This window comes from Notolepis coatsorum, assembly GCF_963971535.1.
Source record: "Notolepis coatsorum genome assembly, chromosome: 1".
NCBI lineage: Eukaryota > Metazoa > Chordata > Actinopteri > Aulopiformes > Paralepididae > Notolepis > Notolepis coatsorum.
In genome coordinates, this window is record NC_140165.1 from 250412657 (window position 1) to 250430860 (window position 18204).

The 18204-nt window shown below is 43.7% G+C and overlaps 1 protein-coding gene across 3 annotated transcripts in view; it reads right to left on the reverse strand.

The window, feature by feature from the left end:
* Nucleotides 1-17810, reverse strand: part of lrch3 (leucine-rich repeats and calponin homology (CH) domain containing 3) — a 125211-nt gene extending 107401 nt beyond the window's left edge. For all 3 annotated transcript variants that reach the window (XM_084331891.1, XM_084331890.1, XM_084331889.1), the window contains exon 1: nt 17510-17810. In XM_084331891.1, coding sequence (XP_084188017.1) covers nt 17510-17771 — 262 coding nt within the window. In that variant the 5' untranslated portion in view covers nt 17772-17810. The remainder of the gene's footprint in view (nt 1-17509) is intronic.
* Between the last annotated feature and the right edge of the window lie 394 nt (nt 17811-18204).

An 18204-nucleotide genomic window follows, 5' to 3' on the forward strand; every position in this document is an offset into this window, starting at 1 on the left:
GGCCGTGTGACCCTATATTAATAAAACGTACATCTCCAATCCACCACAAGGACCATTTTTTGGGGGGGGGAACACGACCTGAAACCAGAGCAATGAACCTTCATGAAAAAACAAAAACCTGTAGGTGTTCCATAGACTCACAGAGACCGTGTAAAAGTGGCCAAACAGTGAAGAACTAGTTAAATAGCTGCCCCCCCATAATATCCCCGGCTAAACTCAAGATGACAAGACAAGGGACAAGACAGACAAAAACATTTCCTCCTCCCCCTCCCAAGAGACCGCCGGACTCACCCGAACACGCACCCCAACCCCGCTCAGCCGCACACTGCGGTCTTTACCTTCTCAGCTGCTGCGAACCACAGGTCAATTCCAGCCTGCCCCACCCCAATCACCCGGGCTGTGGATATCTCAAGATAAATCACATCCAATAGAGTTAGGGACCAGTTAATCATTGTAAGCTTCTCAGGCTCCTTCCATCTCATTGCTATCAGCTTCTTCGCTGCTGTGACGCCCGCTAGGACAACCCTTTTCAGTTGTACGGAAGCGGGTAGTGTCGTTATATCGTTCAGGAGTAGCGTAACAGCTGTGAATGGGATAGTTAAGCCACACAGATCTGAAAGTTTGTCCGTTATTGACCTCCAGAAGCGGGCCACTGGTGGGCAATCCCAATACATATGCATATAAGTGCCTGTGGCCTTTTGAGAGCACAAAGTGCACCGAGAGTCGGTTATCAGTCCCATAGCAAATAGCTTCCTAGGTGTAAGATAGGTCCTATGAATATAATTAAAATTAATTTGCTGGTGATTGGGGTTGCGGGAAGATAATGCCACATTTGCCCAAACATCATCCCAGTCAAACTCGGGGTCCAACTCCGGGATATCCACACGCCAGATTGTATCCAATGATAAATTTTTGTACGTGGATTGAATTAAGAGCGTATAAAAGTCGGAGACAAACCCTCTGGATGTCGTCCTGTCCACTATGAGCCTGAGGAAGGGGTGTGGGTGCAAGGCTTGAGCCCACGGTACGCCATGCGCCCTCAGTGCTGACCTTAGTTGAAGGTAAAGAAAGAAGGACTCGCCGGGAAGATCATAAAATTCTCTTAAGTCCTGAAACGCACGGAGGCCGTTCTTATCATAAATATCCTCCAGAGTATGCACTCCCCTCCTTTGCCATTGAGGAATATTAACCGGCTTGTGTCCAACAAGTAATTGCTGGTTATTAAAAATTGGAGAGTCCAGGTGCCAAGGGCATTTAACCCCACACGACCTCTGTACATTACGCCACGTTTGGATCACGTGAGTTATGATCGGTCCATACCTCAGCCGGCATTTCGCAATAGAGACAGTGGAGTACACTACATCCTGCAATCTTAGCGGAGACACCGCCGCCGCTTCTAAGGAGCGCCACGATACAGCCTCTACAGGGTCTAGCCAGCACATCAGAGGTCTCAGTGAAAAGGACCAGAAATAAAGTTTAAAATCAGGGATTGCGAGGCCCCCATCTTGTTTCCTACGTTGAGTAGTAGCCCTTTTGATTCTCGGGCGTTTGTTATTCCAGACAAACTTAGATACCATCGATTGTACCTTGCGCCAGTGGTCTATTGGAGGGGGCAGGGGGAGCATTGAGCTAATAAAATTTATCCTAGGCAGGATGTTCATTTTGATTATGGAAGCCCGGGCTTGTAAGGAGTTAGGAAGGGACGACCACCTGTCTAGATCCTGGCGTATTTTATCATAAGTACCCGTGAAGTTGTACTTAGTAGTTTGGTTCAGCGTGGGGAATATCTCTATGCCCAGGTATTTAAAATGTTCTACTATGGGGATATCAGCTGGTAGTCGTACCGCCTTGGCCAGTTCATTAAGAGGTAGGCAGGCTGATTTGTTCCAGTTAATCTTAAAACCTGACAATTTACCAAAGTCGTCGATTATCCTCAATAATTTTGTGGCCGACCGGGAGGGGTCGTCCATGAAAATCAGCAGGTCATCCGCATAGAGAGCAATTTTGTGTGGAGTATTGTTGACCATTATGGGGACGATGTCCTCCGATTGCCTAATAAATTGGGCCAAAGGTTCGAGGGAAAGCGCGAACAGTCCCGGGCTCAGAGGGCAACCCTGTCTAGAAGATCTGGAGACTGGAAAGAGTGTGGAACAGTTTTTGCCTGTCAGTATCATCGCAGACGGCGAGGCATACAGGACTTTAATCATATGAATAAAACTCTTTCCAAGACCCATGACCTCAAGTACCTTCCACAGGTATGACCACTCAAGTCTGTCAAACGCCTTCATGGCATCCAAAGACATAACTGTGGATGGAGTTGTATTGTCTTTACTGTTATCGATTACATGCAACAGCCTCCTAAGATTATCTGCAGCCAGACGCCCCGGGATAAAACCAGTTTGATCGCAGTGTACCAATACAGACATAAATCTCTGCAGGCGACGGGCCAGCACCTTGGCAAACACCTTTAAATCGGCCCCGAGAAGACTCAAGGGTCTATAGCTACCACAATCATTGGGATCTTTGTCCTTTTTGAGAAGTAAAGAAATCAACGCCATATTGACATCTCTTGAGAACTCCCCTTGTTCGATAGCGTAATTGATCATATCGAGCATCAATGGACCCAGTTGGTCCCAGAAAGCTAAATACACTTCGGGTGGAATACCATCCCAGCCTGGCGCCTTACCCCTCTGCATTTCAACAATAGTCTCCCTCAATTCTACGAGAGTAATCGGTCTCCCCAGTTCCTTGGCCTCTTCCTCAGAAATGTGGGGTATCTCAAGCCCGCCAATGAACGATTCAAATCTAGAGTCATCCAGATTACCCTCTGAGCTATATAACTGTGAGTAAAACTCTTTAAAAGTGTCATTGATCTTTTTCGAATCAGTAGTGACTGCACCCTGGCTCGTCCTAATCGAGGGGATATCTGAGAAATGATCATTTGAGCGTATTTTCATTGCCAATAGATGGCTAGGTCTGGAGCCGTGAAAATAGTAATTTTGTCTTGTCCTATGTATCAAAAACTCAGACTGTTGTTTAAGTATGGAGTTTATTTCTTTTTTGACTATCTTACGTTGTGTGTTTAGTCGTTCATTATAGTCAGTTTGCAAGGATGCGTATAGGTCCGCATATAATGATTCCAGTCCTTCTAGCTTTTTTGACCGGGATTTTCGCAAATTGGAGGCAAATAGTGTGACATGACCCCTGATGAATCCTTTCAATGCGTTCCACAGGACCCTAGGGTCTTCTACTGTGCCAACGTTGATCTGCAAAAATTCAGCTAGTTTACTCCTGAACTCAGAACAGAAGTCATCGTTCTTTAGCAAGGTCGAATTAAAACGCCATCTGGGGGCTCTTGCGGAGAGCCTGCCAAAGGTTGCCGTAAGGAAAATCCCCTTGTGGTCTGAGAGAGCCAAGGGAACCAATGAGACATCGAAACTATCAAACATATTAGGGGACGCGAATGCATAGTCAATTCGAGAGAAGCTTTTGTGTCTGGCTGACAGGTGAGAGTAATCTCTGAGGGTGGGGTTGCATAAGCGCCAGAGGTCTGTGAGCCCCGTGTCTTTGGCCCACATCCTGAGGGCCTCAGAGGCCCGTTTCTGGTCGCTCGTTTCAGAGGTCCCGGACCTATCCATCTCCGCATCCCAGCACGCATTAAAATCGCCACCCACAATGAGAGCGTATCCATTAAGTTCCAACATATTCTTCGTGATTGTATTATAGAACGCTGAATCAAATGTGTTAGGAGCATACAATGCTATTATAGCCATCTTCCTATGCAAGAATTCAACTTTTGCTATAGTAATCCTTCCCTCCGTGTCCGACCATACATCCAAGATTTTGATATCAAGGTTACGTCTTGTAACTATGACTACTCCTTTCGTCTTATCATCGGCTGAGGATGAGGAGATAACGTGATATTGCCGATTTGCCAGTCTTGACACGTCACCTACCATTAAATGCGTCTCACTAAGGAGAGCAAGGTCAATATTTCTCCTCTTCAATAGCCAAAGGACACTGGCACGCTTGTGTGGGGCGTTAAGCCCTCCTGCGTTCCAAATTAAAATATTCAATTTAGCCATGGTCGAGCTTGTATAAGTGCGTAGAGAACATACCCGTGCAGCCAGGCTGAGTACAGAGGTGCCGATCCCGGCGGGCCCGGACGGTCAATCCCAGGAGTTCAGAGGAGGAACACTTACACATATATAAGACAACAGTACATAGAACACATAAAAATACCACCCCAGCTACAGCCCCCCCTCCTTCTACTCTAAACCCTAACCCACCCGTCCTACTATAAGTTCCTCTATATATTATATTTAATTTATCATTTATAATTATATCAGATAATGCACCTACAAAAGCAGATGATTACAATTCAATTAGCCAACTTGGTAACACATTAGTCATAGCAGCATAGGCATAGCCTTATTAATGTTTTGTGTGGCGTCGCCGTCGTGTACAACGAAACTTACGTTTTTTAGGTGATTTGACAAAGTTGTTGTAGAGTTGTGATATGCCATTTTCTTCTGGCATATCTGGCACTCTGCTTTTTGGGCATTGTCTTTGCATATTTTAAAGTGTAACCACACGTCTGGAATGGAGGCGCAAGATTTTGGAGGCAAAAAAATAATAATCTCTTTTTTTTTTTACTTCGATTTTTTTTTGTTCGAAGCTTGTGCCATCGAACGAAGCTTCGAAGCTTCGAAGTATTTAAGACAGCCCTAATTGTCAGTGCTGTAAAGTTTAAACCTTTTTAAATCTAGATTTGATAATAAAAAAAAAAAACGTTTTAAATCTTAGACAAACTAAACACTTTGCTTTCATGAAATATTGTAAGCCGTCATTTGAGGCTTTATAAAAGCAGCGCAATGAACACAAATCTGTCAGTGCCGAGTCCGACCTCATCTTCCCCCAGGGCTGTGTTCTGAGCCCCCTGCTGTACTCACTATACACACATGACTGTGTGGCCAAGTTCAGCTCCAACTCCATAGTGAAGTTTGCGGACGACACAATTTTCATAACGCGATAATTTGCTGTGTAATTAATTAATCTAATTAACGCAATAAACTGACGGCCCTAAAACGGAGTTTTGACAGTGGTTGGTTGTAGTGCACACACGCGCCAGCAGAGGGCGAGACCAGTCCTCACTAGTGGAGCGAGCACACGCAGAGCTGGTTGTCTACACACAGGAGGAGGGGAAAACCCGCTTCAGTGGTGGAAATTAAATGAGACACGCTTACCGTTGCTGGTGCTGCGGGCTAACTGGCTATTCTGAGAGCTAACTGTTGTGTATGTGGATCACAACGGTGTTCACGTTTTACGGTAATGTTGCGACAGTGCTGTGAAAATACCGTAAAGCAAACCTTCTGAGAGCTAACGATAGTAGCACTAGGATGCTGCAGGCTTCTGGCTACCATTCTGAGAGCTAACGATAGTAGCACTAGGATGCTGCAGGCTTCTGGCTACCATTCTGAGAGCTAACGATAGTAGTACAAGGATGCTGCAGGCTTCTGGCTACCATTCTGAGAGCTAACGATAGTAGTACTAGGATGCTGCAGGCTTCTGGCTACCATTCTGAGAGCTAACGATGGTATTACTAGGATGCTGCAGGCTTCTGGCTACCTTCTGAGAGCTAACGATAGTTAGGGATGGGAATCGAAAACCGGTTCCCGTTGGGAACCGGTTCCTAATTGGCCGATGCCTGGAACCGTGTGGCTCCTGTGACTTTCGATTCCCTTAACGCTGCCAGGTTTTTCCTACAGTTGCGCGCGTTAGCATGTAGCCATGGCAGACTCTATTTGATTCCTTAAGGGCTCGAAATTGCCTGGCTTTTGGTCATATGCTCCCGAAATGCTCCCGCTGTTTGGCTACTTCTATGTGCAGTGAAAACTACTTGAATGCTTTCATTGATTTAGTTTAGGGTGAGCTAAAATTAGCCGCGGAGCTATCGCTAGCTAACGTGAGCTAACGCTATTTAATCAAGCTCACAAAGAGAGATAAACAGCTGACAGCGGATAGTACAGGTACAAATACAATAAAACAGCGGGTGGGGACTGTTCTGTAAACATTGTACTCTTTAGTTCACATATAATAAGAGCCGGATTGTTTATTTACTAAGTCCGTCAGACAGGAAGTACCATGGTGCAACATACAAATGTGTCCGTGTAGCAACACAAGCCAATACCTACAGGACAGGGGCCCGGGGAGGGAGCTCTGTGTGTCTGTGTGTGTGTGTGTGTGTGTGTGTGTGAGACAGAAGTCAGAGGAATAACGACTGTTATTCAATAGATTAAATTAGTTTAAGAATAAAAAAATAAATACATTTTAAGAGAATCTCAAATACATTATTTTATTTAAGTGTAGGCTATAGTTAATGTTTTATTTTTTACAGTTTTTGTATTTTTCTGACATGGTAAATGGCTGCTTTTTTATATAGCGCTTTTATCCAAAGCGCTTTACAATTTGTTCCTTACATTTTACCCAATCACTCACACATTCACACAACGACGGCGCAGGCAACCATGCAAGGTGCCAACCTGCTCATCAGGAGCAGTTAGGGGTTAAGTGTCTTGCTCAAGGACACATCGACACGCTGCCCGGGAGGAGCGGGAATCGAACCGGGAACCTCCGGATTGCCAGACGACTGCTCTACCTCCCGAGCCACTGTCGCCCCTGACATGGGGGCTCAACAATAAATGACAATCAGAAATGTCAAGTTGCATGTTGTTATTCTAACCAGCTTAGTTCTGTTGCATTTCCAATTTATTTATTTAAATTATAAATTGATCAGGTATCGATAAGAGAATCGATAAAGAATCGAATCGATAAGCAGAATCGATAATGGAATCGTATCGATAAAATCCTATCAATTCCCATCCCTAACGATAGTAGTATTATAGGATGCTGCAGGCTTCTGGCTACCTTCTGAGAGCTAACGATAGTAGTACTAGGATGCTGCAGGCTTCTGGCTACCTTCTGAGAGCTAACGATAGTAGCTTTTTTTTTGAGTCGTTGTGACACTAATTAAACAAGGCTTTGTATAAGGGTTTGTGTTGCCAGATTAGATAAGAGAGATTGTCTAATCGCCGCCATACCAGGGTTTCCGTTAGAATTTTTTTTTGCAGGTCTGAGTGTCCGGTAGATTTCAATCTACCGGACAAATGGGATAAATTCCGGTCAGAGTTTATTGAGCTTAAAAACAATTAATAGACCTATATAAAGAATGACATCATCAAGGCATTTATAATATTTTAACTTAAAACTAGGCTACTTTTGCGTATCAGTCATTAATATATTCCAAATAAAATAAGTCCCTCGAGACTTCGTGCTGCTGCTGCCGACATGAGGTGTCGGTGGGCAGTCTGCCCGACCTTAATAAACAGCAGTCTGTTATAATCACATTTTTATGAGCTAACTAATTCCGTTATATTGGACATTTGTATTAATTATATCAAGCGAAGAACTGAGAAATTTGGCACCGCTGTGTCAGCGCGAGCTGGCTGCTGATATATTTACGTGAAGCATGGAGCACTTGGAGCAGGCAGAGCAGAGCAGTGGTGTCAGCAGCGCCCCCACCCAACAGCTGAATTGCCAATGGCTGAATTGGAGTACTGCACCCTGCCAAGCCATGCTTCACGTAAATATATCAGCAGCCAGCTCGCGCTGACAGCAGGATGTCATTATTAGACCGGCTGCTTGGTGAGATTGTTTCGTTCATCGCATAGGCTATATAATTTTAGCCTATTTTAATACAATTCAAATAATCTAATTGTGTTTAGAGGGAATTATTTTCACCGGACATTATGACCGGAGAGATTAAATATGTCGGACTTCAACAGATTTTGCCAGTCAAATACCGGTAATTACCGGCTAACGGAAACGCTGCGCCATACACTACACTTAATTATTCTCACATAGCCTGGCAACCCGGAGTGAACGTACAACTCCTCGACCGCAGCCAAGCCTCCGATACAGACGACAAGGACAAAACTCCCAAAAGGAAAGAAATATTCCTGCAAGTATGTTATACAACCAGGCTTTGAAGACGGATACAGACCCAAGAGACGGTACATTGTCAGGATATTGGAACATTCTAATTTGATAACAAGCTCTGACATATATGTCAGAGTTATGAAAAATATGTCCTTGGCCTTCTCCTCGTTTAATATTGCTCAAGTGGAAGCATGTCTACACACAGCAGTTGGATTAAGGAGGATCTTGGATGGAGAGGGTGGTTGAACTGGGGCAGTGGAGGGGGGGGGGTTGGGGCGCTTATGTTTAATTTTCTATTAATCTTTATTTTATAAAGTTTGTAAATTGGAAAAGGTGTGAATAAACAGATTTATTAAAAATAAATGAATAAAAGTGTGTCCTTGTAGCTCTTAAACAATGTAGCTGTTTAAAAACCATGCCCGCTGTGCTCTGACACGCTCCTGTGTCTCTCTCCCCCTCTTCCCGTCCCTCTCTCCTCTTCCTCACCCAACCCCCCCTCTCTCTCGTGTCTAGTCTACTCTCATCATTGTCTCTCTCTCCGGGCAGCTCTTCCCTGGTATAAAGCGTGCAGCAGGCAGGCTGACCTCACCACACATCCTGGGTGTCCCGGCGACTTGGCAGGCTACATTGCACACCATGTACCTTGCCTTGAGTTTGAACCCGATTAACCTTCTATTATGGTAGCGAAAGCACCCTTTGTAGTGTGGTAGTGAACGGGTTAACCGGCGTCTGTAGTGTGGTAGTGAAAGGTTAACCTTCTGTAGTGTGGTAGTGAAAGCTTAACCGTCTGTAGTGTGGTAGTGAAAGGTTAACCTTCTGTAGTGTGGTAGTGAAAGTGTTAACCTTCTGTAGTGTGGTAGTGAAAGGTTAACCGTCTGTAGTGTGGTAGTGAAAGGTTAACCGTCTGTAGTGTGGTAGTGAAAGGTTAACCTTCTGTAGTGTGGTAGTGAAAGTGTTAACCTTCTGTAGTGTGGTAGTGAAAGCTTAACCGTCTGTAGTGTGGTAGTGAAAGGTTAACCTTCTGTAGTGTGGTAGTGAAGACCAGTGTTGGGACTAACGTGTTACAAAGTAACGCGTTACAGTAACGAAGTTACTTTTGGCGAGTTCTAGTACTCCAACGCATTACTTTTGAAATTCAGTAACGCTACTTACGTTACTGAATGGTTCGTCACTGCGTTATTTGCGTTATATATGGCGTAGATTGATAGCGAGCGGTAATGATTATTATTATTATTATCCTCATATCCTCTCTGGCTGCGGGGAAATGCTGTGCTGGGGGCGTGTTTTGTTTACTATTCCTGACTGATAATGGCAGCGCCCAGCGCCCTCGCGTATTTCTCTTTTGTCGAGCGAAAAGAAAATAACGTTTTAGTTATGTCATTTGTGTTTTGGCTCAAAGATACTGGAGTCTAAGTTAACGTTAACTACCAGGACTCATCCAAATCCACTCGCCACCCGCGTAGAATGATACGAGGCGACACACAGCAAATGGGACGGAAAACTATTTCCAACTACTTGGAGAGAGAATATAGTACAACATGGAAATGAGATAAAGAAAATGTTGCTGCTGGAATAACGTTACATCTCGACAGACACTGGTGAGGTGAGTGCAGTGATGTGAATGTAAATGAATGGAAACTCAAGTTGATCAACGAATCTCATCAATACTAATCAAACAATATAAATATAGTCCTTTCATGCACAATTGATATCCTAACTATTCTAACGTTGCAATGCACGATTGATATCTTAAACAACGTTGCAAGACGGTTTATTATAATGAAACGCTCCGGCGACAGATATCAAGGCTGTTCAAGCACTTATTTTCAACCTAGAACCTAAACGTGCATGCGCTCAACCTAAACGTGCACGCGCGCAACCTAAACGTGCACGCGCGCAACCTAAACGTGCCTGCGCTCAACCTCCCAGAGCAATTAGGCACGGTGCATTTCTTATTACGTCGGGACATTTGTGTTTGTGTCAGATTTGTGTTTGTATCTCTAGACCACATTGCTTAGCAGAGTTCAGTGATGTGAATGGAAACTGTCAAGTTGATCAACCGATTTTGAGTATCTGCATGGGAGCAATTTTTTTTATTCTTCAAGTAACTAAATAGTTACTTTTCACAGTAACGCATTACTTTTGGGTGTAAGTAACTAGTAACGTAACGGAGTTACTTTTGAAATGAGTAACTAGTAAAGTAACTGAGTTACTATTTTTCAGTAACAACTAGCACAACACTGGTGAAGACTAACCTTCTGTAGTGTGGCACTGAAAGCTTAACCGTCTGTAGTGTGGTAGTGAAAGGTGAAAGGTTAACCGTCTGTAGTGTGGTAGTGAAAGGTTAACCGTCTGTAGTGTGGTAGTGAAAGGGTTAACCGTCTGTAGTGTGGTAGTGAAAGGTTAACCTGTAGTGTGGTAGTGAAAGGTTAACCTTCTGTAGTGTGGTAGTTAAAGGTTAACCGTCTGTAGTGTGGTAGTGAAAGTGTTAACCGTCTGTAGTGTGGTAGTGAAAGGTTAACCGTCTGTAGTGTGGTAGTGAAAGGTTAACCTTCTGTAGTGTGGTAGTGAAAGCGTTAACCTTCTGTAGTGTGGTAGTGAAAGGTTAACCTTCTGTAGTGTGGTAGTGAAAGGTTAACCGTCTGTAGTGTGGTAGTGAAAGGTTAACCTTCTGTAGTGTAGTGAAAGGGTTAACCGTCTGTAGTGTGGTAGTGAAAGACTAACCTTCTGTAGTGTGGTAGTGAAATGGTTAACCGTCTGTAGTGTGGTAGTGAAGACTAACCTTCTGTAGTGTGGTAGTGAAAGGGTTAACCGTCTGTAGTGTGGTAGCAGGGAACAAAATAAACTTTTTGGCTTAGTAGATTAAAAAAAACTACCAGCCAGGCAGATTTTTTACCAACTACCAGCCAAAAATTAGAAATAGCTTTTTAGTATATCGCCATGTGTTATTATTATTACTATATACAGGGCTCTACGCTAACCTTTTCCCCAGGGAGCACATGTGCTCCAAAAAAAAATTTATATAATATCCCTAATTATTAGATGACAGAACATGGAAAATTCTTTAAACAATTATTTAATTCATTATAATTTAAACACTATTGAATAATAGTTAATCAATAGTAATTAATACAATTATTCTGTTACAGCTACTGAGCTATATACTATAGCTACTGTCCATCAATATCTTCCTTTTGAATGAAATAGGTTCAGGAGAGATGGAGTGAGGGAGAGAGAGAGAGAGTGAGACACACACACACAGAGAGATAGACGGAAAGAGACAGATTCTCAGCCCTCCCTTCCCTCACTATGCCTCTGAGCGTCCCCAGTGATTAGCGTTAGCAGTAGTTAGCGTTAGCAGGTTAGCTTAGTTGGAGTTAGGGCTGTCTTAAATACTTCGAAGCTTCGTTCGATGGCACAAGCTTCGAACATAAAAGAAAAATCGAAGTTTAAAAATATATATATATTAAAAAAAGCGGCGCCTCGACTCCACCTCTCTACAACAAGCACATGGAGATTATCTGTGTTGAAAACAACAAGGACATGTGCAGCAGACATGTCGACGAAGAAGCGAAGCAATGCCGTTTGTTATTTAAGACTATGTCGGACAGATGTGTTCATTGTGCTGCTTTTTTAAAGTGTCCCGACCCATATAAAAATATGTCTTAATAAAACGTTCTTAATTAAGTCGAATTCTGCCCTTGTCTCTATCAACTACATATAATTGTTTGCTTGATAGACGAAGGTTGCAACATAATTATGTAATGTCATGTCGTTGGCTGTGAGAGCAGCCCCACTGCACCCAGGCAGCGCAGCCGAGTGAAACTTGTTGGCTGCGTCACAGTCACGAAAGGGGCTACTTAATTAATTAATCCAATCCACTTTATTTATAGAGCACATTTAAAAACAACAAAGTTTACCAAAGTGCTGTACAAGTCCCACAACATAAGATAAAAAAAATAAAAAAAATATTAATTCTCTTTTAATTTAACTTTTTTTTTTTTTTTTTTTTTTAAAGCTTCGAATTAAAATTGAAGCTTGGCCCCGATTAAGACTAACCTTCTGTAGTGTGGTAGTGAAAGGGTTAACCGTCTGTAGTGTGGTAGTGAAGACTAACCGCCTATAGTGTGGTAGTGAAAGTGTTAACTGTCTGTGGTGTGGTAGTGAAAGGGTTAACCATCTGTGGTGTGGTAGTATTTATGCGTTTTTCTAGTTTATTAGCTAGTACAGTGGAGAGTGACAAAAGAAGATATATATAGATGTATAGGCATAGAGAGAGAGAGGAGAGAGAGAGAAGAGAGAGAGAGAGAGAGAGAGAGAGAGAGAGAGAGAGAGAGAGGAGAGAGAGAGAGAGAATCCCCCACAACAAGCCATGTGTAACACATGACATCATGTCTAGTAATTTAAGCAATTACTGCAATTGTGGCTAAGCAGCACGTTAGGTCTCTAATGGAGAAAACAACAGTGTTGTGGTGCCAGTCTGAGCTGCTCAGTAACAGTGAAGGAGCAGATCAGCCTGGTTTACCTCAGAGCTCGTATCAACGCTGGTAAAGTGTGGTCCAAGAGCCTCCCCCATACTAGCCTTCATAACGTCAACGAAACAAGAAACACAATAAATGTTTCCAACCAAGCTAAGGCAGGCCCCCCTAACCAGCCCCCCCCCCCACCGCCGTCTTTCTTCTCTTTCTCCCTCTCATCTTCTCTTTCTCTCTCTCCCACTTCTTCCTCCTCCTTCCTTCCCGTCTTTCTTTCTATCCCAGGCGAAAATCCATGTGTGCATGGGGTGCCGTGCACACACACACTCACTAGGGCTGGGCGATATGGCCTAAATATGATATCACGATATTTTCTGACCTTTCGGCGATACACGATACGCATCACGATGTTTTTCTTTTTTTCCCCAAAATTCATTATGAGGCTTACCAAGACAGTATTTGAGTTTGCAAGCTAACATTAAAGACAAAATAAAATACCCATGCATTTAGCATTTTTATATTATATATTAGATTTAGATGATTGGATTATTAGATTATATATTGCATATATTTAGCAATGAGATATTATATGATTTAGATATGAAATATGATGAATTGAAAATGGGGGACCCTGATGTAAACAAGACGAAAGTCTTTCTCTGGTCTGCATCCTCCAGTCCGCTGTTGACTGTTGTTGTATTGAGCTGTACTGTATTGTACCCATGCTGCAATCTTTTAATAACGTTCTCATTCATTCAGTCGGCAAACAGAATCATTTTGATTGACAGTCGCGTCTGCCAATTACGTCACATCGCTTGCACCCGCCCTGCTGTTCTTAGCACCAATCGGAAAGCGCGTATTTATTTTTTACTTCCGCCATGGAGAGCTCAATGACAATAACAATGGCAGCTCGCCGCGTCCGACGTTTAGCTTTTAGCTCCGCAGAAGGACTAAACGACTGGAGGCATAATGATTTTACTGCAACGGATGTTATAATAAAAGCCTTTCCATACATCTGTCTGATTGAAAACTTTATTAACAGACCGCAGAATGGGCACAACTGAGTCAGCACGGGCTGAGATATGAACGAGCTTGCTATATCTAGGTCGACCTCGGTCGGCACTATGTAAATACGCTGATGTTATTGAAAGTGTAACTATATAGAGACCTCTGAACAGGTCCTGCATTATTATTATTATAACGTTAATGCCACAACGAATGCCTTTGTTATCATAAGTAGTCACTTTTGATGCAGTAGTGTGTGTGTGGGGCGGCGCTGTTCAAAAGTGTCAACGTGTGGACCAGATTGACGCGACACAAGCCTCTTGGGCAAAACATCACGATATCCACGATACGTTTAAAAAGTGTATCGTTAATGAACTGTACCCGATATTTATATAATATCGTCATATCGCCCAGCCCTAACACTCACACATGTGTACGCTCACACACACACACAAACACACACACAGAGCCATGTCAATGCTCCAGTTCCTCAGCTCATCCACAGAGTCAAGACAACGATGGGCAGAACAGAGAGTTGCCCTGGGGCGAGAGACATAGACACCACTCCTTACCATTAACTCTAGTGTTGCCCTGCTACGTCCTGGAACAATGATACCATAAAACACACACAACCCAGAGACACTGGTTCACAACCCAGAGAGACACAGGTTCACAACCCAGAGAGACACAGGTTCACAACCCAGAGACACACAGGTTCACAACCCAGAGACACAGGTTCACAACCCAGAGACACACAGGTTCACAACCCAGAGACACAGGTTCACAACCCAGAGAGACACAGGTTCACAACCCAGAGAGACACAGGTTCACAACCCAGAGAGACACAGGTTCACAACCCAGAGACACACAGGTTCACAACCCAGAGACACACAGGTTCACAACCCAGAGACACACAGGTTCACAACCCAGAGACACAGGTTCACAACCCAGAGAGACACAGGTTCACAACCCAGAGACACACAGGTTCACAACCCAGAGACACAGGTTCACAACCCAGAGACACAGGTTCACAACCCAGAGACACAGGTTCACAAGTCACAACCCAGAGACACACAGGTTCAGTTCCCAGAGAGACACAGGTTCACAACCCAGAGAGACACAGGTTCAGTTCCCAGCTTGGTCGGTCGTCCCTACAAATTGGTAGTGTCCCCGGGTGGGACACCAGTAGGATATGAGTCTGGTTGGTGACAGTGAGGGAGAGAGACTCCTAGCAGTCAGGTGAAAATACCCTTTTTACACCCTCCCCAGACTGTCAGTAGGGTAGTCTACACCCTGCCCAGACTGTCAGTAGGTTAGGGTAGTCTACACCCTTCCCAGACCGACATTATCTCTCCATCTCTCTCATCATTCCTACTCATTCTGTCTCATCATTCCTACTCATTCCGTCTCATCATTCCTACTCATTCTGTCTCATCATTCCTATTCTCTCTCATCATTCCTACTCATTCTCTCATCATTCCTACTCATTCTGTCTCATCATTCCTATTCTCTCTCATCATTCCTACTCATTCTCTCATCATTCCTACTCATTCTCTCTCATCATTCCTACTCATTCTCTCATCATTCCTACTCACTCATTCTGACCAGTGTTCTGCTAAAGTCAGACAGGATGATGATACTGACCAGTGTTCTGCTAAAGTCACAGACAGGATAAGGTGTTGACATGCTCTTTCGTATCACACTCACACCAGTACAGCAGCTCACACTGATGTGTGTACACCAGTTTACACAGACCACAAAACCCAACAATAAACAGGATAAGGTCCATGGCTCAGCATCCTGGCCAATATCCACGTCGTCTCTCTGATCATAAATAATAAAAGCTGGTCCGAGATATTTCCAACAACAGGAGGTGTTTCCATATACCAACACAAAAAATGGAACACTTGGAATGGATATCCCAAATACAAATGCAATATCGGTGTGCATGTAAACAAAATCATGCGGATGTGTGTGTACCTGTTCGACTTGCAGCCTGGGTACAACTCACCCAAAAATAGAAATCACACGTTGTTATTATTACCATGTTCTCACAAAGTTAGTTTAAGATTCCGGAGCTTCGGTTCCTTTAAACAATAGGGACAAAAACACTGGAGCTGCTCAATGAGTCGCATTGTCGACTGGCTCTGAATCTAAGAATATAATCTCCTGCAGATCTTCTGACCTTATAGCTTTGTTCAATGCAGTGCCAACAGCCATGAAAGCAGCCAGTTCCCTTATCCTCGCCATCGCCCTGTGGAACTGCACCACTGTGTCCCGGAGTGTCAAGGGAACCACTGTTTTCAACTCTCTGAGAGACTAGGGCTACAATTATGTGAGCTCCTGAAAACTGAACCGAGAGACCAAAAAGTAACGCAGTAGATTCGATTAGATTCAAATGGATTGTCATCATAGAGCACAAGTACAGTACAACGAAAATAAGTTTGGCATCAAACCAGAGTGCAAATGTAACAGTAAAGTGTGATAGTAATATAGTCTGGGTATACAATATAATATAATAAATTAGTACTACTGAGTGCTAATAAGATGTATGTACTGATATAGTTATTGTAGTATTATGGTAGACTAGTAAGTCGTACTGGCCAGCAGTGTAACTAGTAAAAGTAGGTAAGGGATATGTATAGATATAGTTCTCAAGTTTCTTTATTATTTGTCACAATAAAATAGATATTTTACAATTAAATGCTTGTTTCTGTATTTAGAATCTACAGGTATGCAACAAGGATTATATGGAGGTATGTATGTGGATACATAATATATATACAGTGAGTATAAATATGTATATAAGGTACAGCAGTAGAGGTGCATGTGTGTGTCCAACTCAATAGTAGCTACGTCGCTCAGCGGTAGATGTCATGCTCGTGTCACCGTTGTGTTTACCAACTAGCAACAACAACTGCTCGGTTTGTTTTGCTGCTCCGAGCGACAGAGCGGCGGGGCAACACTAGTTCACTATCCACTGGTAATATATAGAACGTATAATGCAAACTTTAGTTGAGTTTATTTCGACAATCAATAACAAATGCACAACCAATATTATTAAAACCATCGAGGGTTGACACAATAAAGTTTCAAACGTATTTCCATTGTGGACCAAGACAAGATGAATAGGCAGACATGACAGCCTGAATCATAACACACATACATAATTCTAAAAAATACATTATATGTTGTGTAAAATGAGCTCACATCAACTAAAATAAGAATACTTAGAGACCGCCTGTGTGTAAAAGTAGTGGTTTACTCTAGTAAACAAATAAGTATGCTTAGTTTTGGGATAGTATAGAGGCGTCTACGTCAAATGTATGAATGAATGAAAACTTTATTTAACAGATTGCAGAATGGGTACAATACAGTACGGCTCAATACATACAATTGTTAAGGGGATGCAGACCAGAGAAAGACGTTTGTCTTGTTTACATCAGGGTCCCCCATTTTCAATTCATAGTGATATATACTCTCTTTTTTACTCTTTTTGTATCACAAACAGTACTGTATTTGTAAATCTGGTATGTCATACATCATGTCTAGATGTAGCAGTATTGTCTGTCTGTATGTCATGTATGTCACATATGTTATGATGAATTGAAAATGGGGGACCCTGATGTAAACAAGACGACTGTTCTGTTAATAAAGTTATCAATCAATCAGTCTTTTAAACAACGGTCAGACGCACTTGTTGTGACCCAGGGACCCCCGGCGGGCGGTGCCTACGGCCAGAACGAGCCCTCCCTGTTCCGGGTCCAGGTCTGACACCAGCAGCTAACTCGTTAGCTCCACAAACTAGCCAACTCGAGCTAGCGAGGCTAACGCCGTATAGCTTCCCCATTCCTGGGGAACTTCAAACCGCTGTGTGGCCTCTTGTGTTTAATAATAATGTCGACATGAAGAATACACACCACGACTCCCGACATAACTAACCCGGCCACACCTTTAGTAAACAAGGCATTCTAAGTACCGTATATATATATACAACAACAACAACATTAGTAGCGGCCGGACGGACTCACCGGCCCGGATGGTGTCTGTGAGGTCGTGGCCGGCGGCGCTCCTCGGGAACTCCTTCAGCTTCCTGCCGCTGAGCTTCAGGCAGCCGGTGGCCGCGGCGTCGTGCAGCGCGCGGTCCAGGGAGCGGCTCCACGACGCGGGGCCCGCCGCTCCGAGGCCCGACCCGCCGCCGTTATTACCCCCCGACGCGCCCGGAGGATAGTTGTTGTTGTTGGGCCCGGTGTTAATGTCCGCAGACCCCAGCAGCAGCACCGAGGCCGCCATTACAAAACTAGCTAACAGCTCCTAACCTCTCTCTCTCTCTCTCTCATCTCTCTCTCTCTCTCTCTCTCTCTCTCTCTTCTCTCTCTCTCTCTCTCTCTCTCTCTCTCTCTCTCTCTCTCTCTCTCTCTCTCTCTCTCTCTCTCTCTCTCTCTCTCTCTCTCTCTCTCTCTCTCTCTCTCTCTCTCTCTCTCTCTCTCTCTCTCTCTCTCTCTCTCTCTCTCTCTCTCTCTCTCTCTCTCTCTCTCTCTCTCTCTACCGAGTAGCCAGAGCGGTTGTGCGCAGGCGCAGACTAGTGCAGGACAAGCCTGAAGTGTTGTCAGTTTGTGGGGAACAGTTCCCCTGCTGGAGGCTGGAGCTCCTTTCTCCAATAGTATCTCCCTTCTTCTAGAAATACACCCAATTCAACTGATCTCAACTGTTGTATCATCAGACT